The 26,518-nt window shown below is 48.3% G+C and overlaps 1 protein-coding gene and 1 long non-coding RNA gene across 5 annotated transcripts in view; both read right to left on the minus strand.

The window, feature by feature from the left end:
- LOC144336113 (chymotrypsin-like elastase family member 2A) overlaps window positions 1-26,518 on the minus strand; it is a 30,377-nt gene that overhangs the window by 198 nt on the left and 3,661 nt on the right. Inside the window, exons 3-8 of one of the 4 annotated variants that reach the window (XM_077973537.1) lie at window positions 22,992-23,089; window positions 21,798-21,926; window positions 21,139-21,275; window positions 18,364-18,509; window positions 16,957-17,097; window positions 11,253-11,363 (exon numbers count right to left, since the gene is read on the minus strand). In XM_077973537.1, the coding sequence (XP_077829663.1) occupies window positions 11,268-11,363; window positions 16,957-17,097; window positions 18,364-18,509; window positions 21,139-21,275; window positions 21,798-21,926; window positions 22,992-23,089 (747 nt within the window). In that variant the 3' untranslated portion in view covers window positions 11,253-11,267. Of the gene's footprint in view, window positions 1-11,252; window positions 11,364-12,900; window positions 13,006-13,821; window positions 13,840-16,956; window positions 17,098-18,363; window positions 18,510-21,138; window positions 21,276-21,797; window positions 21,927-22,991; window positions 23,090-26,518 lie in introns of those variants that run through there. The other 3 variants (XM_077973538.1, XM_077973540.1, XM_077973539.1) reach the window with 3 other exon arrangements.
- LOC144336117 (uncharacterized) lies at window positions 219-10,165 on the minus strand. The gene is made up of 2 exons (XR_013407574.1): window positions 8,168-10,165; window positions 219-7,877 (listed from the first exon to the last, which is right to left on the minus strand). It is a non-coding gene; the product is annotated as an uncharacterized LOC144336117 (long non-coding RNA).

A 26,518-nucleotide genomic window follows, 5' to 3' on the forward strand; every position in this document is an offset into this window, starting at 1 on the left:
CAAGTGAGTCACAGGCAGCCCACACTGCAGTACCTCCTGCCTGAGGAGTTCTGATGACGTTTCGGAAAAAAGATGCAATCACAGCTTTTCATTGACCTGTTAGGGTCTTCCTGTAAAGGGGGTCTTACCAGGAGTCCTGTGTGGGCTTCAGGGTAGGGGGCCTTTGAACCCCTAAAACTTGTATTCCAAATGTGTGGATGGCATATTTTTAGATTTCATTTGTTTCTCAAATCAAAACTGCTGTTTGCAAGGCAGTTATGCAATATGGTTGGTGCTGTAACTGTTTCCAGAGGCTGTTGATCAGTGTCTGTTAAACTTTTTTTTTTTTTTTTTTTTTTTTGAGACAGTCTCACTGTGTTCCCCAGGCTGGAGTGCAGTGGGTCGATCTGGGCCTGCTGCAACCTCCGCCACACAGGTTCAAGTGATTCTCATGGGTCAGCCTCCCGGGGTAGCCGAGATTATAGTCATGCACTACCATCCCCATCTAAATTTTTGCCTTTTTAGTGGAGATGAGTTTTCACCATGTTGGCCAGGCTGGTCTCGAACTGCTGACCTCAAGTGATCCACCCGCTTCAGCTTCCCAAAGTGCTTGGATTACAGGCGTGAACCACCACACCTGGCCTGTTAAACATTTTGATATGCCAACTTCATGATCCAGTGCTGCAAACTGCAGGAGATCCAGCTGCTACAGCACAAATACTCAGACCAGTGTGCAAGAATTATGTTCAAGGATGTTGACTGTATAATGTAAGAGTGAAAAATAGGAAACATGAGAACTTCATTCATTATACTCAAACTATGGAGTACTATTTAGCTGTTCCAAAGAATGACATGTACGTACTGACATATAAAATGTGATAAGGTGTTATGTGAAAAACAGTTGCAGAACAGTATGAAGACTCAGATCCTATTTTTGCTCAGAAGACAGTGTCGCTCTCTCTCTTTATATATATAGATACATATGCACATAAAATTGAGAAGACCACACACCAAGATTTTAAAAATGATTGGCGGGGCACGGTGGCTCACGCTTGTAATCCCAGCACATTGGGAGGCCGAGGTGGGCAGATCACCTGAGGTCAGGAGTTCGAGACCAGCCTGGCCAACACGGTGAAACCCCATCTCTACTAAAAATACAAAAATTACCTGGGCATGTTGGTGCATGCCTGTAATCTCAGCTAGTTAGGAGGCTGAGGCAGGAGAATTGCTTGAACCTGGGAGGCAGAGGTTGCAGTGAGCTATCAAGCCACTGTACTCCAGCCTGGGCAACAGAGCAAGACTCCGTTTGAAAACAAAAACAAAAATAAAAACAAAAACAAAAACAATGATTACCTCTGGAGAGTGGAATTGGAGATGTAAAATGAGGGGGGACATCTTGATACATTTTACTTGATACACTCTCATATTGTGTTAATATTTTTACACAGAGGATGTATTACCCTCTGGAAAAAGAATAAAAGCTAAGTATTGCTGAAGTTCACGTGTGACTGTCATTCAATGGACATTTGTTGAAAGGATGAATGCCCCAGGCCATTTGTCTCCTCTGCTTCTCTGCAATTGTGCTTGTACTTCCTGACCTTGGTTTGTCACCTGTATGGGTTTATCCAGGTAGGTGCTCTCAGGCACCCCTAGGGCTCTAGTGGTACGTGACCCCAGCCTGCACACAGTGTGTTCCTGGGTTGGGGCCACTGCAAGATTTCACGAGCCCCTCCGCCGCTGCCAGGGGCAGCCCCCATCCAAGGACAGCTGGTTGCTTGGCTCTCCCCCTTCTGAAACCCATTACCAGGCATCTGCGCCTGCCCCAACTGCTCTCCCATGAACACAGGGCCTCTGCCCAGCTGCCTCACGAGGCGTGGTGCCCCGTGGATCCCTGCTGCCATCTGGCCATGCTTCGGGATCTGGCCTGTTCTGTTGTGCTTGTGTCTGTGGCTGGGAACACCTGACGCTGGGACAAAAATATTGGGAAAAACAAAAAAAACCCCCAAAAAACCCTGTTCTGAACATCTTTCAGCAACTGGATCGGTTGGGATCTTCCCCTCTTTGGGAGCTCTTTCCTTAGCTCCCTCCGGTTTAGTATGTCCAAAACAAAACTCCTGACTTATCCCAAATGCGGTCTTTCCCCTGGGTCCTCTGTCACAGTCAATGGCAACTCCACTGCTGCTCGGGCTGCAAACCTTGGTGTCATCCTTGGCTCCTGTGTTTCCCTGTTATCCCTCATTCCAGTCCATCAGCAAATCCCATCAGCTCTAGCTTGGGAATATGTGGAGTGGTTGCTACCCCTTGGTCACTACCTCAACTGCGTGTCCCAGTCATCCTCTCTTCTCAATGATCACTCTAGTCTCCCATCTCTTCTCCCCGCTCCCGCCCACATTTTCTCAACACAGTAGCGTGAATGACCCTTTTTGAATGGAAGTCAGATGACTTCTCTTCTCTGCTCAGGCCCTCCAGTGGCTCCCCCTTTACAGCTTATAAAACCTAAGAGTGTCTGATGACCTACTAGGCCCTCTGTGGCCTCTCTGACTCCATAGGCTCCCACTGTCCTCTCCTCCAGCCACCCTGACTTCCATGCAGTTCTGCAAATACACCAAACCCACTTCTGCCTCAGGGCCTTTGCACTGGCTCTTCCTCCTGCCTGGAATATTCTTGCAAATATCGATGTAACTCTTTCCTTCACTTCCTATTGGTCTCTGCTCAAGGTAACCTTCTCCATGAGGTCTTCTATGACCATGCTGTCCCCAAGAGTGTGCACACACACGTACATGCACGCTCATGTACATACACACACAGACACACTCGCCTCCTTCCTCTTGCTCTGCGTTACTCTTCCTCATAGCATCTTGCATTTTCTGGCATGTTATGAGTTTACTCATTCAGTTGTTTATTGTCTCACTCCTCTACTTTATTTTATTTTTATTTTTTTGAGATGGAGTCTTGCTTGGTTGCTCAGTTTGGAGTCCAGGGGCACCATCTCGGCTCACTGCGACCTCTGTCTCCTGGGTTCAAGTGATTCTCCTGTTTAAGCCACCAGAGTAGCTGTGATTACAGGTGCCTGCCACCACACCTGGCTAATTTCCTTGCATTTTTAGTAGAAACGGGGTTTCGCCATGTTAGTTAGGCTGATCTCGAACTACTGACCTCAAGTGATCCACCCACCTCGGCCTCCAAAAGTACTGGGATTACAGGTGTTTGAGCCACCGTACCTGGCCACGACTCCACTTTAATAAAGGCTTCATGAATCTTTCCCCCCACTCCTATGTGCCAGGCGCCTAGAACGGTGCCTGGTACATACTGGGTCTTTAACAAATGCTTACTGATTGAACAAGTGAGTGAATAAGCAAATGAATAGAATGAAAGAGATCACCAGGGGCGGGTGATCTTGTCTCCTGCTTGTCTAGTTTCCCCCTGAAGACCAAATCCACTCATAGGAACATGAGACTGCATATGTGGACACTACTCCCCTGCCCCCCGGCTCCTCATGTTTTTTTAAATACATTTTTTCAGGTTAGAAAATGGTTTCTAGGCAGGGCACAGGTGGTCGCGCCTGTAATCCCAGCTACTCAGGGGGCTGAGGTAGGAGAATCACTTGAATCCGGGTGACGCAGGTTGCAGTGAGCCGAGATGGCACCACCGCACTCCAGCCTGGGCGACAGAGTGAGGGTCTGTCTCAAAAAAAAAAAAAAGAAAAAAAAAAAAAAGGTTTCTGTTTAGATTGACAGTTTAACAGGTGTGGGGTAAAACTTTTAAGTGGTGGAGGCTGGGCACCGTGGCTCACGCCTGTAATCCCAGCATTTTGGGAGGCCGAGGCGGGTGGGTCATTTGAGGCCAGGCATTTGACACCAACCTGGCCAACATGATGAGACCCACATCTGTACTAAAAATACAAAAATTAGCCGGGTGTCCTGGTGTGTGCCTGTAATCCCAGCTACTTCGGAGGCTGAGGTAGGAGAATCACTTGAACTCAGGAGGTGGAGGTTGCAGTGAGCCGGGATGGCGCCACTGTACTCCAGCCTGGGTGACAGAGTCAGACCCTGTCTTTAAAAAAAAAAAAAGAAAAAAAGAAATTTAAGGTGGTGACATCTGACACTGTTTTAGTCTCTAATAAAGCGTTCCATGCCATTCCTGTTCCTTCATTCCTCCTCCCCTGTCTTTCAATTCCCTGCCAAGGCCAAGCAGAGGGGAGGGAGGTGACAGTAGGGCATGGACTGCACTGATGGGGCTTCCTGTAACTGTGGGGAACGATGACCTGTTTGTTGGCAGATGCCAGATGCCTGCTTTTCTCTGAACGTTCTTGTTTTTAATTAGCCATTTGGCATTTCTCGTTTGTGTGACATTAAGAGGTCTTAGATGAACTGGCTTTAAAAAAGACGTTTAAAATTAGAGAAAGTGAAACAAGATACTTCAAAGGATGTACCCCCCCAATTAAAAAATGTGCTGAAACCATCCGACAGATGTGAAATTTAGTCCATGTAGTAGGTATTGTTTGTGGCCAGCAAAGTGTAGCTAAAAGAACAAGCACTGAACCAAATTTGAATCCTCATTCCCCCCAGGCTAACTCAGTGCCTTTGGGCAATTCTGTAACCTTTCCAAGTCCCAGTTACCTTCTCTGGAAATGTGGAGCATAAGCCACTGTGTAGGGCTCTCAGGTTGATTAATACTGTAATTACAATAGCTGGTGGGTGGGATGACTCACACCTGTAATCCCAGCACTTTGGGAGGTTGAGGCAGGTGGGTCAGGAGTTTGAGACCAGCCTGTCCAACATAATGAAACCCAGTCTCTACTAAAAATACAAAAAATTAGCCGGGCGTGGTGGCATGCATCTGTAATCTTAGGTATTCAGGAGGCTGAGGCAGGAGAATTAGTTGAACCCAGGAAATGGAGGTTGCAGTTAGCTGAGATTGTGCCACTGCATTCCAGCCTGGGTGACAGAATGAGACTCTGTCTCCAGCAGAAAAAACAAAATTGCATTAAATTATTATTCATTTTGGTTAGTGAGGTTTTTTTTCTTTTTTTTTTTTGTGTGACAGCTAGCTATGTTGCCCATACTGGTCTCAAACTCTTGGGCTCCAGCAATCCTCCTGCCTCAGCCTCTTGAATAGCTGGGATTAAAAGTGTGCCACTGCGCCCGGCTGGTTGCTAAGTTTTGTGTTACCCCTTTCATTTTGCCCCAGAGTGAATGTCTTACTTGCCTCACCTGGGTCCCCACCCAGCTAGATCTGCCTATGATCTCAGTAAAACAATTTCCCCAGGGAAACAGAAGCACAAAGCACAAGGGACTCTTCAGAGACTAACATTCACTGGTTCTGAAGGCAGGAACACCTTTGTGCAAGAGGGCGAGGAAGTATTTTTGTAGGCAGCAATGATTAGTTCTCAGCACAAATGCGCCCGGTGCTGTGGGGTCCTGTAGCAGAGGGACTGTGGCCCTTCTTCCAAATTCTCAGGCAAAAAATACCATGGGACTGTGAGAAAAGCAAAAGAACTGGCAAAAGTACACAAGGCCAAGTATATAAATTGTGAGTCTGGGTTGAGTGGCTCATGCCCGTAATCCCAGCACTTTGGGAGGCTGAGGCAGGAGGATCACTTGATCTCAGGAGTTCAAGACCAGCCTGGGCAACATAGTGAGACGCCCATCTCTAAAAAAAAAATTAACCGGGTGTGGTGGCATGCATCTGTGGTCTCATCTGGTAGGGAGGCTGAGGTGGGAGGCTAGGAGTTTGAGGCTGCAGTGAGCCATGTTTTGCCAGCCACTGTACTCCAGTCAGGCTGACAGAATGTGACACTATCTCAAAAAACCTTTACTATGGCTGAGCACAGTGGTGGGTTCCTGTAATGCCGGCACTGTGGGAGGCTGAGGCAGTGGATGGCTGGAGCCCAGGAGTTGGAGGCTGCAGTGAGCTATGATCGTGCCACTGCACTCCAGCCTGGGTGACAGAGCAAGAGTCTGTCTGAAAAAAAGAAAAAAAAAATGTGAAATATCTGCCATCATTCTATCATTGACAGTTTTTTTTTTTTTTTTTTTTTTTTCATGGAGTCTCACTCTATCACCCAGGCTGGAGTGCAGAGGTGTGATCTTGGCTCACCGCCACCTCCGCCTCCAGGGTTCAAGTGATTCTTGTGTTTCAGCCTCCCACGTAGCTGGGACTATAGGTGCCCGCCATCATGCCTGGCTAATTTTTGTATTTTTAGTAGAGTCAGAGATTTAGCATGTTGGCCAGGCTAGTCTCAAACTCCTGACCTCAGGTGATCCACCTGCTTCGGCCTGCCAAAGTGCTGGGATTACAGGCATGAGCCACCGTGGCTGGCCTATCATTGACAGTCTCTTAATCAAGGACCAGATGAATGACGCTGGCCTCTGTAAACACAGTGACTGCTGCATGGGTCACTCTGAATGCTCAAGGCTAGTGGGCTGCTAATTGTTTCTCCTGCTTAATTTGGAAACTCATCCTGATTCAGTTGGGTTTGCTCCTAAAGCAGTTTATATCAATTATGCTTGCAATAGTGAAATTTGATTAAACATGTAACGAATGAAATACGGGTTCAGAAAGAGAGTCGTTATTTATATGGAAACGAAGTTAAATGCTTGGAAGAGACTGAATCACCATGATTCTTAAAAAATTGCTCCTGAATTAGTGTCTGTGAGAAAATGGAAAGATTGGGGGAAAAGTGATAAAAGTTGGGATGGGCTCATAACTCGGATTGCTTTGTGAACGTCTCAAAGTTGCTGCTCTGCTTTAAAGAAATGAACTGGTAGGTGATATATTATGGGGTGTGGTTTATATGAAAAAGTTAAGAACTCAAGAAATTGTTTACATAGTCTAAGATGTCTATATGTCTACAACATATATGTATGATTTAAAATAATTTCTTTATAACCAACTTTTCAATTACTCAGTCCCAATTACATCAGATAAATGAGATTTTACTACATTTGTTTGTGTCAATGTAACCTTTACACAGTTCTCTTAAAATTCCCACTATTAACACGTCTTAGTAATTTGTGCCTGTGCCCCACTTGGCAGTTTAGTTTTGATATCACTATGATTATATGAACTTAAGAAAACATTTTTTTCAATGGTAACATTCATTTGCCTGGTGTTAAAGATGAATCTGCACAAATAGCACTGATTGCTTCCTTAAAGCAAGGAATATTTGCATAGGTAGTCTTGAATGGTTCCTAGACTAATGGTACATTTGTAAACAAGCCTCTGAATGGTTAATAAAGACTATATTTGCTGCCTATGGGCAGTGGGGAGGGGACAGCTCCTTACTGCAGCTGGAGGAGGCACCTCTCCCACCTCTCCCAAGGTTGGCCAAGGCCACAGAAATGTACCTTTTAAAATTTTTTTTTATTTTTTGAGACAGAGTCTTGCCTTGTTGCCCAGGCTGCAGTGCAGTGGTGCAATTTCAGCTCACTGCCACCTCTGCCTCCTGGGTTCAAGCATTTCTCCTGCCTCAGACTCCCGAGTTGCTGGGATTACAATTGTGTGCCGCCACGCCTGGCTAACTGTGTATTACTAGTAGAGGCGGGTTTCACCATGTTGGTGAGGCTGGTCTCAAACTCCTGACCGCAGGTGACCTGCCCACCACGGACTCCCTGAGTGCTGGGATAACAGGCATGAGCCACTGCGCCCAGCCGGAAATGTATCTTATTGGTGAAGTTGCCTGTGCTGCTCTCTGAGTCCCATCAGTCCTTACTTTGCCAGCATAGTAGACCCCATGGTGGAAGGGCAAAGGGGGGATGTAAAGGGAATGGGGCAGGGACAGGGGGAAGTACAGTGTGGTCGACTCACCTGCCAGGGCCAGCTGTTGGGCGTCGCTTCTTCACCTCCAACCACCCTAGTCACAGAAGGCAGGTAAGTGGGGACCCCACAACTGAGGGCTATGAAAAGAGAAAGGGTCTTGAGTCCAGGAAGCAGCGACCCACACAATGTAAACTACACTTGCTGCATTCTGAACCCCCAAATAAAAAACCCTTGTTCTAGAAGGATCCCAAGAGGTCATAGAATCCTGCTCTTTTCTCCAGTTCTTTGAAACTCCATTCCAGTTTTCTTATGATTATACGTCTGAATGCAGTAGGGGTTGGGTGGGGGCGAGAGGGGAGGACAGGAAGATCCCATTCCAGCCACACCAGGGGATGGGAAACCAGTGGCTCTGGGTGACAGGGTTTACCTCCAGCCACCAAAGCGGACAGCAGCAGGCTCCTAAGCTGGTGTGTCCGTGGGAGTTCTGTCAGCGTGGCCCTGGATAAGGCCCTGGTTTTATGAGGAACTTATCAGTGAGAGATACACTGGGAGCACGCAAGATGGGGATTTTCTCAAAGCCCAGTGGAAAAAAGAGCTTGTGTCCAAATACTTTTTTTCCCATTTGCTCCTAGCTGTCACCCTAGAAATACTTTGAAAAAGAGGCCAAAGGTAGATATTGGAATATGGGTTCCATCTGTTTTGAAGAGATTATGTTGTGTGTTAGGGAAGGAAGAAAAATACTAATTGTTGGTCCTTGGAGTTGTGTTTTCTATTTTTTTTTTCCTCCCTGTGTAAGACTGAGGAGAGGAGTTGTGTTTTCTTTCTTTCTTTTTTTTTTTCTTTCTGAGTTGGAGTCATGCTCTGTCACCCAGGCTGGAGTGCAGTGGCGTGATCTCAGCTCACTGCAACCTCTGCCTCCTGGGTTCAAGCAATTCCCCTGCCTCAGTCTCCCTAGCAGCTGGGATTACAGGTGTGTGCCACCATTCCTGGCTAATTTTTGTATTTTTGGTAGTGACCGGGGTCTCATCATATTGGCCAGACTGGTCTCCAACTCCTGGCCTCAAGTGATCTGCTCGCCTCAGCCTCCCAAAGTGCTGGGATTCCAGGCTGAGCCACCGCGCCAGGAGTTGTGTTTTCAATGTAAAGATGAAGGTGGCATGCTGAACCCACAGTGTTCTAAGGCAGTATTTCTCAGTGGGGCTGGTTCAGCCACCAGGAGACGTTTGACAACATCTGGAGACATTGTTGGGTGTCATGGCTGGGGTTGATGTTATTGGCATCCAGCGGTCAAACAGCAGAGATGCTGCTAAACATCTGACAATGCACTGGGCAAAGGACGTGCCCTGCCCTGGATGTCAATGGTGCTGAGGCTGAGAAAGCCTGTTCTAGGCCACGCCAGGGCTTCCAGTGTGACCTTGGCTGGGTCATGTAAGTCTCTAGACCCATCTGTGAAACAGGGAGAGAAACCTGTGCCCAGCGTGTTTCACAACATTACGGTAAGGATTTGTGTAATGTGGGGAAGGTGCACACGTAGCAGAAGGCGAGGCCGACATGCACAATTAGGATCTGGCTGCTGTAATGATGGGGGAAGCAGAACACTGGCAAAGGCGGGCTTCATCCGGTGGATCAAAATGCACTTGATGGCCAGGCACAGTGGATCACTCCTATAATCCCAGAACTTTGGGAGGCTGATGCAGGCAGACCACCTGAAGCCAGGAGTTCAAGACCAGCCTGGCCAACATGGTGAAACCCCATCTCTACTAAAAATATAAAAATTAGTCTGGTGTGGTGGTGCTGTGTGCCTGTACTCCCAGCTACTCAGGAGGCTGAGGCAGGAGAATTTCTTGAACCTTGGAGGTGGAGGTTGCAGTGAGCTGAGATCACACCACTACACTCTAGTCTGGGCAAGAGAGCAAAACTCTGTCTCTAGGAGAAAAAAGAAAGACCAGCCTGGACAACATAGTGAGACCACCTGTCACTACAAAATTTCTTTGTAAAAGTTAGCCAGGGGCAGTGGCACACATATGTGGCTCCAGCTACTCTGGAGGCTAGGCTGAGCCAGAGGGTCACTTGAGCCTGGGTGGCAATGGCTGCAGTAAGCTGCAGTCGATCCACCGCAGCCTGGGTGGCAGATGCATTTTATTGTCCTCTTCCAGGAGAACAGCAGTGTGTACTTCTCCAATAACGTCATCTTCCAAATGTGGTCAAAGCAGAAGCTACTTCAAAAGAGAACAAACAAAAAAAGGCATGTAGACACCCACCCAGCACCACACAGATGTTAGATGCACTCACATTCCTTACTGAATCTAAGCCTCCAAAAACCCTGCAAGAGGCTCTGTTATTTCACAGGAGGAAGCTGAGCTTCAGAGAGGTAAAATGACTGCCCTAGATCCTACAGCTTCTAAGCGGCAGAATGGGAACTGGAACTAGGTTGGTCTGATTCCAAAGCCCAGCACTTTGGGAGGCCGAGGCGGGCGAACACGAGGTCAGGAGTTCAAGACCAGCCTGGCCAATATGGTGAAACCCCGTCTCTAATAAAATACACAGATAAGCTGGGTGTGGTGGCTGGAGGTGAGCATCCTGCCTCACCTCCTAGGAGTTCAACTTGTGTTGGGGGAAGCGTGGAGTGAGCAAGGTTTCCTGGTGGACTTTCTTGTTCTTCCTTAGACCTTCACTCTCCTCACTTTTTGGGAGAGCACAAAGCCAGGCAGGCCCGCTGCTGATAAGAAAGCTCCGCTCTGTGACCACAAACTCTAGTTTTTGACCCAGTCAAAAAAGCAGAAGGGAAAGTGAACTTCAACTCTTTTTTATTTTTATTTTTTTTTGTGAGATGGAGTCTCTCTCTGTCAACCAGTGGCATGATTTGTGCTCACTGCAACCTCCAACTCCCAGATTCAAGCGATTCTCATGCATCAGCCTCCTGAGTAGCTGAGATTACAGCTGCACACCACCATTCCAGGCTAATTTTTGTATTTATAGTAGAGATGGGGTTTTGCCATGTTGACCAGGCTTGTTTTGAACTCCTGATCTCAGGTGATTCGCCTGGGTCGGCCTCCCAAAGTGTTGGCACTACAGGCCTTAGCCATCGTGCCTGGGCAGATTTCAACTCTTAAGACTTGAGTTCAAGGCTGGGCGCGGTGGCTCAAGCCTGTAATCCCAGCACTTTGGGAGACCGAGGCGGGTGGATCACGAGGTCAGCAGATCGAGACCATCCTGGCTAACATGGTGAAACCCCGTCTCTACTAAAAATACAAAAAAATTAGCTGGGCGTGGTGGCGGGCGCCTGTAGTCCCAGCTACTTGAGAAGCTGACGCAGGAGAATGGTGTGAACCCAGGAAGCGGAGCTTATAGTGAGCCGAGATCGGGCCACTGCACTCCAGCCTGGGCGACAGAGCAAAACACCGTCTCAAAAAAAAAAAAAAAAAAAGAGAGACTTGAGTTCAAGTTTGTTTTTTGTTTTTTGTTTTTTTCTTGAGACGGAGTCTTGCTGTGTCACGTAGGCTGGAGTATAGTGGTGCGATCTCTGCTCACTGCAACCTGTGCCTCCCAGGTTCAAGTGATTCTTCTGCCTCAGCCTCCCGAGTAGCTGGGACTCCAGGCGCCGGCCACCATGCCCAGCTTATCTGTGTAATTTATTAGAGATGGGGTTTCACCATATTGGCCAGGCTGGTCTTGAACTCCTGACCTCGTGTTCGCCTGCCTCGGCCTCCCAAAGTGCTGGGATTACAGGCGTGAGCCACCGTGCCTGGCCGAGTTCAAGTCTTTGATCCATCAATTTTGAGTGTGGCGGTCTGGACAAGCCACTTATCTTCTGGGCCTTAGTTTCCTACATAACCATCCAGGCCTGGATTGCAGGATAGTTGCATGGGTAAGAAAATGGGTGGGAAAGAATTCTCAAGGACCCACCCCACTTTAGAATCTGACACATGACATTATTGTCAAACAACACATAAATGGAGCACTAAGCTCCAGGGAGGGAATTGGGCTGTAGTGGCTTCCTGTACTCTGCCTCCTCTGCTTCTCTTTCCTCCCCTCTCTAATCTCCCTAGGATCGTGCAAAGGTGAGGAAGATTGGGTGTGGGTGGGAGGGCAGAATCTGGTGGGACTGGATGTCAAAAGACGTGGGTTCCAGTCCCAACTCCATCCCATACTCCCTGCAACAGTTTGGACTCATTTATGGTCTGTATCAGGCACTACAGCAAGCAACTATTTCTTAAGTCCCATATTTTATCTTAAAGGGTCATATGAATTTGGCATTCTGTTCTATATCTTTGTTTTAATATAAAAATAAAGTTTGTCCTGTATGAGAACACTGAACAAACACCTGCTGTGAATTTGCTGTGTGACCTTGGGTCAATCCCACAGGCTTTCTGACCTGGGGAGCCTAGCTACAAACAGGAAGAGGAACAAGTCGTGCAACCTCTCTGATTGGACCTGCCTCAGGTCATATGCCCATCCCTGAGCCAATTGCTGTGGTGGGCGAAGGGGATGCAATGTGTTGATTGGCCAGGCCTGGAGCACGGGCTCCAGCTTTGGTCCTGGGCCATGAGATTTCACCCAGAACCTCCGGGATCCGGTGAGGCAGCGCCTGCACAGAAATCCAGGCCTCTGTGTTGGCAGTGGAGGAAAGCGAGGCAGAGGATGCAGAGTGCAGGAAGCCGCTACAGCCCACTTCCCTCCCTGGAGCTTAGTGCTCCATTTATGTGTTGTTTGACAATAATGTCATGTGTCAGGTTGTAAAGTGAGCTGGGTCCTTGAGGTCTCAGTCGGGCAGGGAGACGCAGATGCAAAATTCTTTTTTTTTTTTTTAGAGACAGGGTCTCACTGTCGCCCAGGCTAGAGTGCTATGACGAGATCTTGGCTCACTGCAGTCTCTACCTCCAGGGCTCAAGCGATCCTCCCACCTCAGCCTCCTGAGTAGCTGGGACTACAGGTGCGTACCACCTTGCCCATTTACTTTTTGTGTTTTTAGTAGAGACTGGGTTATGCTATGTTACTCAGGCTGGTCTAGAATTCCTGGACTCAAGCGATCTGCCTTCCTTGGCCTCCCAAAGTGCTAAGTGCTGGGATTACAGGGTTGAGCCACTGTGCCCAGCCTACTTATGGTTTTTAGGGCCCTGGATGTTAGGATGGATTGCTAATAAATCTCTCATCAAGATATGATTTGCATAGTTGTCACTTTATTATAATATTAATTTCCTTCTGTGACCATTCCAAATCTGAAACAGTCCCGGGGACTTCTTTTCGTTAGTTATTTGCAATCACCTGCAGGACACACAAGAAAATCATCGGGTTCACCTAACCGCAGAGCTGTGCATGTCAGTTTCCTGTCTCTGTCCTCCTGGGTTAAGCTCCTCAAGTGAGTCACAGGCAGCCCACACTACAGTATATCCTGCCTGAGGAGTTCGGATGACGTTTTGAAAAAAACAGATGCAATCACAGCTTTTCATTGACCTGTTAGGGTCTTCCTGTAAAGGGGGTCTTAGCCAGGAGTCCTATGTGGGCTTCAGGGTAGTGGGCCTTTGAACCCCTAAAACTTATATTCCAAATGTGTGGATGGCATATTTTTAGATTTCATTTGTTTTTCAACTTAAAACTGCTGTTTGCAAGGAAGTTATGCAATGTGGTTGGCGCTATAACTGTTTCCAGTGGCTGTTGATCAGTGTCTGTTAAACTTTTTTTTTTTTTTTTTTTTTTTTTTTGAGACAGTCTCACTGTGTTTCCCAGGCTGGAGTGCAGTGGGGCGATCTGGGCTCACTGCAACCTCTGCCACGCAGGTTCAAGTGATTCTCGTGCATCAGCCTCCCGGGTAGCTGAGATTATAGTCATGCACCACCATGCCTGGCTAATTTTTTTGCATTTGTAGTAGAGACGAGGTTTCATCATGTTGGCCAGGCTGGTCTCAAACTCTGACCTCAAGTGATCTACCCGCCTGAGCTTCCCAAAGTGCTTGGATTACAGGCGTGAACCACCGTGCCCGGCCTGTTAAACATTTTGATATGCCAACTTCATGATCCAGGGCTGTAAACTGCAGGAGATCCAGCTGCTACAGCACAAACACTCAGACCAGTGTGCAAGAATTATGTTCAAGGATGTTCACTGCACAATGTAAGAGTGAAAAATAGGAAACATGAGAGCTTTGTTTATTATACTCAAACTATGGAATACTATATAGCTGTTCAAAAGAATGACATGTACGTACTGACATGTAAAATGTGATAAGGTGTTAAGTGAAAAACAGCTGCAGAACAGTATGAAGACTCAGCCTATTTTTGCTTAGAAGACAGTATCTCTCTCTCTCTCTCTTTATATATATAGATACATATGCACATAAAGTTGAGAAGATCACACACCAAGGTTTTAACAATGATTGGCAGGGCACGATGGCTCACGCTTGTAATCCCCGCACATTGGGAGGCCGAGGTGGGCAGATCACCTGAGGTCAGGAGTTTAAGACCAACCTGGCCAACACGGTGAAACCCCATCTCTACTAAAAATACAAAAATTACCTGGGCATGTTGGTGCATGCCTGTAATCCCAGATAGTTAGGAGGCTGAGAATTGCTTGAACCTGGGAGGCGGAGGTTGCAGTGAGCTATCAAGCCACAGTATTCCAGCCTGGGCAACAGAGTGAGACTCCGTTTGAAGACAAAAACAAAAATAAAAACCAAAACAAAAGCAATGATTACCTCTGGAGAGTGGAATTGGAGATGTAAAATGAGGGGGGACATCTTGATACATTTTACTTGATACACTCTCATATTGTGTTAATATTTTTACACAGAGGATGTATTACCTTCTGGAAAAAGAATAAAAGCTAAGGATTGCTGAAGCTCATGTGTGACTGTCATTCAATGGACATTTGTTGAAAGGATGAATGCCCCGGGCCACTTTTCTCCTCTGCTTCTCTGCTCTTTTGCTTGTACTTCCTGACCTTGGCTTGTCACTTGTCTGGGTTTATCCAAGCAGGTGCTCTCAGGCACCCCCAGGGCTCTAGTGGTTCGTGACCCCAGCCTGCACACAGTGTGTTCCTGGGTTGGGGCCACTGCAAGATTTCACGAGCCCCTCCGCCGCTGCCAGGGGCAGCCCCCACCCAAGGACAGCTGGTTGCTTGGCTCTCCCATTTCTGAAACCCATTACCGGGCATCTGTGCCTGCCCCGACTGCTCTCCCATGAACACAGGGCCTCTGCCCAGCTGCCTCACGAGGTGTGGTGCCCCGTGGATCCCTGCTGCCAACTAGCCAAGCTTCGGGATCTGGCCTGCTCTGTTGTGCTTGTGTCTGTGCCTGGGAACAGCTGACGCTGGGACAAAAATATTGGGACAATTGCCCCTGCCCCTGCTTCAGGTTCCCAAGGTGCTGCCAGGACCAGGTGCTCTGCCACAAATACCATAACTCCCATTTGCTGTAGCGTGTAAATAGTGGAGGAGTCCTTGTCTAGTTCAAGTCCCATTTTACAGAAGAGCGAACTGAGGTGGTCCTGCATCGGCACAGAGTGTCCAACTCTTCCCTCCCAGCATGAGTACCAGGCATGGTGGCTCCTCTGCCCTCTCCTGGGCACTCTTTTCTTTTTTTTGTTAGTTTTCTTTTTTTGAGATGGAGTCTCGCTCTGTTGCCCAGGCTGGAGTGCAGTGGTGTGAACTTGGGTTACTGCAGCCTCCATCTCCCAGGTTCAAGTGATTCCCCTGCCTCAGCCTCCTGAGTAGCTGGGATTACAAGCACGTATCACCACACCCAGCTTAGTTTTACATTTTTAGTAGAGATGGGGTTTCCCCATGTTGGCCAGGCTGGTCTCGAAATCCTGACCTCTGGTGATCTGCCCATCTCGGCCTCCCAAAGTGCTGGGATTACAGGCATGAGCCACCAGGCACCCCTTTCTTGTGACGGGGTCTCCCGTTCTGGCTGCTTTCACCTACTTCTGCGTGTATCCATGGCTGCTCCTTAATGTTGATGCCAGTTATTATTATCATTATTTTCAGAGACAGGGTCTTGCTATGTTGCCCAGGCTTAAGTGCATTGGTGTGACCTTGGCTCAATGTAGTGTTGGCCTCGCAGGCCTAAGTAATCCTTTCACCCAATCCTCCCAAGTAGCTGAGACTACAGGCACACACCACCATGCCTAAGTAATTAAATAAATTTTTTTGTACAAAGAGAGTCTCGCTATGTTTCCCAGGCTGGTCTTGAACTCCCGGGCTCAAGCAATCCTCCCTCCTTGGCCTCCCAAAGTGCTGCGATTACAGGCATGAGCCATGGCACCTGGCCTATTATTTTTAATAAATAATGTTAATGCTTATTGTTATAAACAAGTGTGTGTTCATTGTTAAAAGCAAATTGAGTTATTGTGGAAGCTGAAAGGAGACAGCTGTCTGAGTTTACATTTACAAGATAGGGGGACCAATTTGGTTTTATTTGCCTGGGATGGTCCCAGAGTAAAACAGGAAGTCCTGCATCCTGGAAAACCTCTCAGTCTTGCACAAACCGGGATGGTTGGTCACCCTACAGAATAGCTGGAAGACCACTGAGGGGGACTAATTTCCAATAATTAATGCTATGGGGGTCTCAAAGAATCAGGTTTTGGGCTTCACAGACAAATATACCTGTTCTAGCACTGGATGGTGGAGTCTGGGCCACACACAGATACACAAAAATAAAATCACCATTCCTATGGAACTCACTTTCTTTTCACTTGTCCAGGCTGGAGTGCAATGGTGCAATCTCGGCTCACTGCAACCTCCATCTCCCAGGTTCAAGGGAGTCTCCTGCCCCAGCCTCCTGAGTAGCTAGGTTTATAGGAGTGCGCTACCACAGCTGGCTAATTTTTTTGTATTTTTTAGTAGAGATGGGGTTTTGCCGTGTTGGTCAGGCTGGTCTGGACCTTCTGACTTCGCGATCTGCCCACCTCGGCTTCCCAAAATGCTGGGATTACAGGCCTAAGCCACCGTGTCTGGCAGAATTCACTCTTAATATGCCTGAGGAGTGTCCAACCTCTTTGGACAAGGCCACCCTCTATGTTGCTTTTCACTCAGCTTTACCCACACAGAAATTTTGGGGACCCATGGGGGGCCCAGCAGTTGCCAAGATCTGCAGCCTCCTCCAAGGGGCTCCCATCTAGCTCTCAAGAGGAAGGAGGGGGTTCTCAGTCGCCAGGTGGGCATGGCACTCCCAAGGCCAGGTGAGCAGGTAAGTGCCCTGGGGGTCAGGGCTGGTCTGGTTCTTACCGAATTGATCCAGTCGATGTAATTGGAGACCCGTATGAAGAAGGAGGGCTTGTGGCAGTAGTTGCAGGTGAAGCTGCTGATGCCGTGCACCTCCCACCGGCCGTCAGCTCCCTGACAATTCAGCGGCCCTCCGAAGTCTCCCTGAGGAAGGCCAGAGTTATAGAAGGGTAAAGGGAGAGGAAGGGGCTGCCCATTGGAACCATTGTTCTCAATGCATTTCTATTGTTCTGCTGCAGGTCACTGTCCTCTGAAGCCAGCCCTTGTGGTCAAAGCCAAAGGTGGTACCAAAATTCCAACAAGAGCCAACACTTATTCTTCCTGTGTGGCCAGAGCTGAGCTAAGCATGTTCTATGCCTTATCTCATTAATCCCCACAAAATCCTAGGAGGTAAATATTCACAGTGTCCCCAGGCCACTGGAGAGAAGAAACTGGAGTGTTGAGAGGTTGGGACTTGCTCAAGGTTGCACAGGCAGTTTGTAAAGGAGCTGAGGCCACATCCCAGAGTTCAGGCTCTTCCCCACTGGCTCCATCTTCCCGCGGGTGGGGTGGTCTGTGTGGGCAGAGTGTGTAGGGCACAGTGTGATCTGAAGGGCGTGTGGAACTCCTTCCTATTCCATCCCCACTTCACTGCTAAGTCCAACACAGAGCAATTCCTGGTGGTTAAGACACTGTCTCCGGGAAGGCTTCCGTGGCAACTACCTGGAGGGGACACGCTGGGCCACTGACGAGAGTAATTCCACAGAAAACCCAGAAGTCATCCTAGAAAAGCCCTAAGTCAGGGAATACTTTCCTTTGGTTCCCTTCCAGCATAGAGGAAAGGATACGGAATGACAGTCACGAGAAACCTTGATGAGACCCAGGGAAGGACTTCCCAGAGTGAGAGGGGTGGACACGACAAGGAGAATCTCAAAGCAAGAACAAACAAGAACCACGATCAAGTTTTTTTTTTTTTGTTTGTTTTTTGTTTTTTGTTTTTTTTTTTTTTGAGTTTCACTCTGTCACCCAGACTGGATTGTAGTGGTGTGATCTCAGTTTGCTGCAACCTCTTCCTCATGGGTTCAAGTGATTCTCCTGCTACGGCCTCCTGAGTAGCTGTGACTACAGGTGCCTGCCACCACACCTGGCTAATTTTTGTATTTTTAGTAGACACCAGGTTTCACCATGTTGGGCAGGCTGGTCTCGCACTGCTGACCTCAAGAGGTCTGCCCGCCTTGGCCTCCCAAAGTGATAGGGTACAGGCAGGAGTCACTGTGCCTGGCCAAAGATCGGGTTCTGATATACCTGGAACATATTTCTCGGTACTTCTGCCAGGAGGTGGGAGGATGGACCTATGGATGGGTGGACCTCTATAGCCTTATCCCCAGCCACATTTTGTCACTGAGCAGGGCCCTTGATTTTGGTACTCACGTTGCAGCTGGCGATCACGCCTTCACCCCCAGCACAGATCATACTGGTTTTCACGGTGCGGCCCCACCAGTCAGGGTTGGAGCAGGTGGCACAGTCCACAACCAGCAACCGGCCCTGCTGCAGGACATCAGAAAGAGGCCCGTTGGCTGAATGAGATCAGAAAGAAGGTATTAGGGATGCAAGGACTCCTAAGAAAAAGGAAGTGGTTGACCGCTACTGGGTTTCCCCTGTTACTGTCTTCCATCCATTGCAACATGCGAACAGCTATGTTTGTCTATACTGTGTCCTCATGGTTGATTGGTTCAGCAGTGAACACCTGACTCAAGCTAAGCCAATGAGCTCCCTCCCCTGGGATCCTGACATGGGGTCTAAGAGATTCCGGTTTCAGAGGACGTAAATCTGGGAAGCTGTTGGCAATGACTGAGGTTTTGTTTCATGTGGAAAATGAATTAGACTCACAAAGAAAAGAAATTCCAAGAGTGGGTTTCCTGAGTTTCTTACAGGCTTCCAGTCCCTGATCCTAGCCTGTTCCTGATGCCTGGCTATATCTCAGCCCTTGGGTTGAAACTTTTAAATCCTTATAACAATCCCTTTTTTTGCTGAGCTAACTCCATGACTTTCTGTCACTTATCTGAAGTAAGTGAGCATCCTGGCAGCTAGAGCCCCCTCCTTGGGAAAAATATGCTGGTGTGGTGAAGGGAGGGCTTTCATAATGGCCCCCAATGACACAGCCACCAATGACTGGTGACACAGCCACCAATGACCCCCAATGGTCACCTCCAGAGGCCTGACTTTGGATAATGTTGGGATAGACCCAAGTAACTGGCTGCTGCATGAGCCACTAGGTGGGGCTTGGGCTTGGGGATCTTTCCTCCCCTGGGACAATCAGTTAGTTATAATAGAGCCTAAAGTATATAACGTAAGAACTATGATCATATAATAATTGTTACTATACTAACTATAAACTATAATATAAAATAAATGTTGTAATAACACAGACTCTGTAGGATTATGGAGGAAACAAGATGAACACAGAGAAAACAAATGTCATTTGCTCTCAAGGACATTACTGTTACCTCCATTACTGTTACCACAGCTATGAGTGGCAAGGATGAGCTTAGCATAATTCTTCACTATCAACCAAAGCCTAGGGACGTTAAGCGTCGTCCAGGCGCAGTGGCTCACCCTCTAATCCCAGCACTTAGGGTGGCCAAAGTGGGTGGAGATTGCACCACTGCACTCCAGCCAAGTCAACAGGGCAAGTCTGTCTCAAAAAAAAAAAAAAAAAAAAAAAAAAAAAGGAACTTAAGGGTCTGGCTTAAGACCACTAATAAGTAATTAACACTTATATAACATTTTGCAATGTAGGATGCATTTTCACCTTTCACCTTTTTTGGTCTTCACCAACAGTATTTCCATTTTACAGATGAGGAAACTGAGGTTCGGAAGTGGCTTGCCCAAAGTTCACCATGACCGACAGAGCTGGGCCTAAAAGCCAAGCATTTGGATGCCTCCCTGCTCTCAGTGTCTCAGATGAACTGCATCTGCCCCAGGGTTGTCTGGGGAAACAAACAGGCGGTTGTGCTTCTATCTTAATAAGCATGAAATGCCTCTTCCACCACCGCTCACCGCAGGATTTCATGTGTCCTTGTATTTACAGATAAGCCAGTCAAGAGGGCAATGGGGATTTATTGGAGGGTACATATGTGGATGTGCCCTGGAAAAACATGTCATTATACTTATGAGTTTATGTCATTAGGGAGAAATGTCATAATGTTGTTGTCACTCATAATGTCATTATGGTCATAAGGTCATTATCACTCATCCCTTCCTAGAATCTTCCAAACCTCTGGTGATTTCACAAGGGAAGGGCAGGAACTCTGTTCCTCTTGGTGGCTACAGTCATTGGATCTCTAACCCCTGGAGTCTATGTCAAAGGAGACCCGCCCTCAGCCAGGTTCTGAGCAGCAAGACCGAATGGCACAGGGGACAGCTTTTGCTATGGGGCATGGAGGGTCCGATAAGGGCTCCAGGGCCTCAGGTCACAGAGGAAAATGCTGTTCTGAACTCTATGGGCCACACAGAAGATGTCACATGGTCTCTGTAACTTTCTTTCCATCATAGGGACAGTGACAACAACTAACACACAGCACCTCCCACATGCCAGGCTTCCTATGGATTATCTCCTTTAATCCTCTTGCCAACTCTGTGATGTAGCTGCTATTACTATGTCTTTTTTTTTTTTTTTTTTTTTTTTGGGAGATGCAGTCTCCCTCTGTCCCCCAGGCTGGAGTGCAGTAGCGAAATCTTGGCTCACTCTAACCTCCACCTCCCGGATTCAAGCAATTCTCTTGCCTCAACCTCCTGAGTAGCTGGGACTACAGGTGCACACCACCGCACCCTAGTTTTTAAAATATTTTTAGTAGAGACAGGGTTTCATCATGTTGGTCAGTCTGGTCTCCTGACCTCAAGTGATCCGCCTGGCAGGCCTCCCAGAGTGTTGGGATTACAGGAGTGAGCCACGGCGCCCAGCCAATTATTTGCATTTTACATATGTTAAAAGTGCTGCATGGAGAGACCTAGTAATGTGCCCAAGGTGTCACAGTCATGAAGTGAGAGAGCTGACATTTGAACCCAGGCAGGCATCAGCCTGTGCCATCCCATCTCTCCGAGGCAGCCACACACCCTGGGATGACAGGTGAGAGGCCCTGGCCAGACAGGGGTGACATCACCTCCCTTCCCTCCCAGGCCTGGGGTCTCCTGGCTCCCACTTACTCTGCAGATATCCCCAGCCTGTGACATAGCAGGGGTAGTTGTTGGGTCGAATGGTGCCAGCAGGAGGGAGGCAGGCCAGCTGGATCTTGTCGGTGAGGGAGACGGGGTTAGCCAGTTTGAGCAGGGCAATGTCGTACCTGGGTCAGTGCAGAGGCAGAGCATGAGGATGGGGTTGACTTTTCCTGCCCTGTGGGGCTTTGGAGGGCTCTGAGACCTTGTCATCGTTCCCTGTACGTTACCCCAGGTTGCTCTGAGTGGCAGGGTCCCAGGGCATCTTTGAAAATGCAGAGGGCCTTGTTGAAAGGGGCAAGGTAGGAGAGATTGTGTCCTACTTCAGGGACAGTCACAGGGCCGATAGCACTGTCCCTGTGTCCCCAGGACTTGGCATGAAGTAGATACATGCTCAGCAGACAGGGGCCCTTCAGGCTTAACTGGCAGCAAACCAGGTCACTCTGGCAGTCTTTGCTTCTCCCTCCCCAGGTCACATCCCCACCCCAGACATCTTTGGAGCTGGTTCCACCTCTAAGAGGCCAGAGCTCCTTCTCCCTCCATATAGTAGAAGCAGAGGGCGTGTGGTGGGGTTGAGACCCTTGCCTCTGTGAGACCCCCATCTGTTCCCTGACAACTTCATCCCCAAGTGCACCCAGACAGAAACGAACCCTTTGGAGACATCGCTGGAGTTCCATTTCGGATGTACCACAGTCTTAGAGACACTGACGGCCAGCGAGCCAGACTCCGCAATGTAGAGGTTGTGGCGTCCCAGCACCACGCGGTAGGTCCTGGAGGAGCTGGGAGAAAGGGGGCCCAGGGAGAGGGTCACCTCCAGAGGCCTGGCTTTGGATAATGTTGGGATAGACCCAAGTAACTGGCTGCTGCATGAGCCACTAGGTGGGGCTTGGGCTTGGGGATCTTTCCTCCCCTGGGACAATCAGTTAGTTATAATAGAGCCTAAAGTATATAACGTAAGAACTATGATCATATAATAATTGTAACTATACTAACTATAAACTATAATATAAAATAAATGTTGTAATAACACAGACTCTGTAGGATTATGGAGGAAACAAGATGAACACAGAGAAAACAAATGTCATTTGCTCTCAAGGACATTTTTCCCACCTTTCATTTTCAGATGGGGAAACCAAGGCCCAGAGAGGAGTAAACTGTCCCAACCGTTAGTGAGAAACCAGAACCAGAAGCCAGGACTCCTGACTGTAGGCCTCTGTTATTTTCCCCAAAACCTCCTAGAGCTTATTATAAATTAGATGGGAGAAGGGATCACTCCTGGAAGGAGTCACATGGACCCAGCAGAAGCTCCGGTGAGTTCCAGCTGTGATGAGCAGAGGTCACGGACAACGAAGAGGATAAGTGAACAACGGTGCAGAACCTCGTGGGCCTTTATAATTAGTCTACAATTCAGAATGAGCTTTCACTGGGCACTTACTAAGTGCCAGGCCCTTTAGTAAATCAACTCATTGAATTCACACTAAATTCTGTTACTCCATTGTTTTCTGCAGGTGATGGTATTGAAGCTTTGAGAAGTCAAGTTGTTCAAGGGAACCCAATTCCAGATCCAGAGGCCACATGTAGTTTCCCCAAGAGGGCAGAGATTAGGCCTTCCCCTTCTCCTCATCCTCCCTCAGTACCTGGCACAGGACACCCCATCTATGCCATGTACTGACATTTATGGGCCAACACATTGAACAATTGATTGACTACAGCTTGTGTCTCGTCCAAGCTAGTGGTTATTTGCAAGGCTGCCTTATGTAGCGTGGTTCAGGCTATTTGAGGCCCCAGCTCAGAAATGAGCACCGGCTGGTGAGCAGGCCAAGCGCCCAGGGAATGGCAGTTACCTGATGCAGTGGGCAACCGTCAGGACCCAGTTGTTGGCTATCAGGGTCCCTCCGCAGGTGTGGTACCAATTGCCATTGGAGGCGTATTGCAGGGAGACCTGGGGAGAAACACGGGAGCTCTGTGGCTGTGGCTGAAAAAGCAGGGCCTCCCTGCACTCCAGTTTCCCAAGAACAGGGCTGGGACTAGGTAAGGGGGAGTGAGACACTCACCTCAGGTGCACAACTTAAGGGGGCCCCCAAAACCTCAGATGTCAAGGTAAAAAACATGTTAATGCAATCTATATTAAAAAACGATCAGGCCAGGCATGCTGGCTCATGCCTGTAATGCCAACACTTTGGGCGGCCAAGGAAGGAGGATCACTTGAGCCCAGGAGTTTGAGAGCAGCCTGGGCAACGTGGTGAAACCCCATCTGATAAGGTTTTGCTGTGTCCCCACCCAAATCTCATCTTGAATTGTAGCATAATCCCCACGTGTCGTGGGAGGGATCTGGTGGGAGGTAGTGAGTGTGGTTACCCTCATGCTGTTTTCATGATAGTGAGTTCTCACACGATCTGATGGTTTTTTTAGTTTTTTGTTTTTTGTTTTTTTTTTTTTGAGACGGAGTCTTGCTCTGTGGCCCAGCCTGGAGTGCAGTGGCCGGATCTTAGCTCACTGCAAGCTCTGCCTCCCAGGTTTACGCCATTCTCCTGCCTCAGCCTCCCCAGTAGCTGGGAATACAGGCGCCCGTCACCTCGCCCAGCTAGTTTTTTGTATTTTTTAGTAAAGACGTGGTTTCACCGTGTTAGCCAGGATGGTCTCGATCTCCTGACCTCGTGATCTGCCCGTCTCGGCCTCCCAAAGTGCTGGGATTACAGGCTTGAGCCACCGCGCCCGGCCACGATCTGAGGGTTTTATAAGGGGCTTTCCCCCACTTTTGCTCCGCATTTCTCCCTGCTGCCGCTGTGTGAACAAGGATGTGTTTCCTTCCCCTTCTGCCGTGATTGTAAGTTTCCTGAGGCCTCCCCAGCCATGCTGAGCTGTGAGTCAGTTAAACCTCTTTCCTTTATAAATTACCCAGTCTCAGGTATGTCTTTCTTAGCAGTGTGAGGAAGGACTAATGCATTGTATCTACAAAAAAAATAGCCCAAAATTAGCCACTGGGTGCGGTGGTGCATGCCTATAGTCCCAGCTACTCAGAAGGCTGAGGTGGGAGTATTGCTTGAGCCCAGGAGTTTGTGAACCAGCCTGGGTACGATAGTGAGAACTTGACTCTACCAAAACTTTTTTTTTTTTTGAGACGGAATCTCGCTCTGTCGCCCAGGCTGGAGTGCAGTGGCCGGATCTCAGCTCACTGCAAGCTCCGCCTCCCGGGTTTACACCATTCTCCTGCCTCAGCCTCCTGAGTAACTGGGACTACGGGTGCCCGCCACCTCGCCTGGCTAGTCTTTTGTATTTTTTAGTAGAGACGGGGTTTCACTGTGTTAGCCAGGATGGTCTCGATCTCCTGTCCTTGTGATCCGCCCGTCTCAGTCTCCAAAGTGCTGGGATTACAGGCTTGAGCCACCGCTCCCGGCCAACCAAAACATTTTTTAAAGAAAATAAAAATTAGCTGGGAGTGGTGGTGCACACCTGTAGTCTCAGCTACTCAGGAGGCTGAGGTGGGAGGATTGCTTGATCTGAGAAAGTCTAGGTTTCAGGGAGCTGTGATTGCTCTGTGCTCAGCCTGGGTGACACAGCAAGGGCCTGTATCTGCTCTGCCCCCTCAACAAAAAGCAACAACAAAATTAACGCCAAAAATCTGGGATAGAAAAATAAAAAACATATAGACTATTAAAAAATAACTGTTCTGCCAGGAGTGTTGCCTTATGCCTGTGATTCTAACACTTTGGGAGGTAGAGGTTGGTGAATTGACCTGAGGTCAGGAGTTTGAGAACAGCCTGGCCAACATGGTGAAATCCCGTCTCTACTAAAAATACAAATATTAGCCGGATATGATGGCGTGTGTCTAATCCCAGCTACTCAGGAGGCTGAGGCAAAAGAATCACATGAACCCGGGAGGCAGAGGTTGCAGTGAGCCGAGATCGTTCTATTGCACTCCAGCCTGGGTGACAAGAGTGAGACTTCATGTCAAAAACAAAAACAAAAAACCCCCCAGAACCCTGTTCCGAACATCTTTCTGCAACTGGATCGGTTGGGATCTTCCCCTCCTTGGGAGCTCTTTCCTTAGCTCCATCCGGTTTAGTGTGTCCAAAACAAAACTCCTGACTTATCCCAAATGTGGTTTTCCCCAGGGTCCTCTGTCACAGTCAATGGCAACTCCACTGCTGCTCGGGCCGCAAACCTTGGTGTCATCCTTGACTCCTGTCTTTCCGTGTTATCCCTCATTCCAGTCCATCAGCAAATCCCTTCAGCTCTAGCTTGGGAATATGTGGAGGGGTTGCTACCCCTTGGTCACTACCTCAACTGCGTGTCCCAGTCATCCTCTCTTCTCAATGATCACTCTAGTCTCCCATCTCTTCTCCCCGCTCCTGCCCACATTTTCTCAACACAATAGTGTGAATGATCCCTTTTGAATGGAAGTCAGATGACTTCTCTTCTCTGCTGAGGCCCTCCAGGGGCTCCCCCTTTACAGCTTATAAAACCTAAGAGTGTCTGATGACCTACTGGGCCCTCTGTGGCCTCTCTGACTCCATAGGCTCCCACTGTCCTCTCCTCTAGCCACCCTGACTTCCATGCAGTTCTGCAAATACACCAAACCCACTTCTCCCTCAGGGCCTTTGTACTGGCTCTTCCTCCTGCCTGGAATATTCTTGCAAATATCAATGTAGCTCTTTCCTTCACTTCCTGTTGGTCTCTGCACAAGGTTACCTTCTCCGTGAGGTCTTCTACGACCACACTGTCCCCAAGAGTGTGCACACACACGTACATGCACGCTCATGTACATACACACACACAGACACACTCGCCTCCTTCCTCTTGTTCTGCGTTACTCTTCATCATAGTATCTTACATTTTCTGACATGTTATGGGTTTACTCATTCAGTTGTTTATTGTCTCACTCCTCTGCTTTATTTTATTTGTAATTTTTTAGATGGAGTCTTGCTTTGTCGCTCAGGTTGGAGTGCAGGGGCACCATCTTGGCTCACTGCAAACTCTGTCTCCTGGGTTCAAGTGATTCTCCTGTCTAAGCCACCAGAGTAGCTGGGATTACAGGTGCCTGCCACCACACCTGGCTAATTTGCTTGTATTTTTAGTAGAGACGGGGTTTCGCCATGTTAGCTAGGCTGATCGCCAAATCCTGACCTCAGGGTATCTGCCCACCTCGGTCTCCAAAAGTACTGGGATTACAGGTGTTTGAGCCACTGTTCCAGCCACGTCTCCACTTTAATAAAGGCTTCATGAATTTTTTCCCCCATTGCTATGTGCCAGGTGCCTAGAACGGTGCCTGGTACATACTGGGTCTTCAACAAATGCTTACTGATTGAACAAGTGAGTGAATAAGCAAATGAATAGAATGAAAGAGATCACCAGGGGCGGGTGATCTTGT

Source organism: Macaca mulatta, chromosome 1, assembly GCF_049350105.2.
Source record: "Macaca mulatta isolate MMU2019108-1 chromosome 1, T2T-MMU8v2.0, whole genome shotgun sequence".
Taxonomy (NCBI): domain Eukaryota; kingdom Metazoa; phylum Chordata; class Mammalia; order Primates; family Cercopithecidae; genus Macaca; species Macaca mulatta.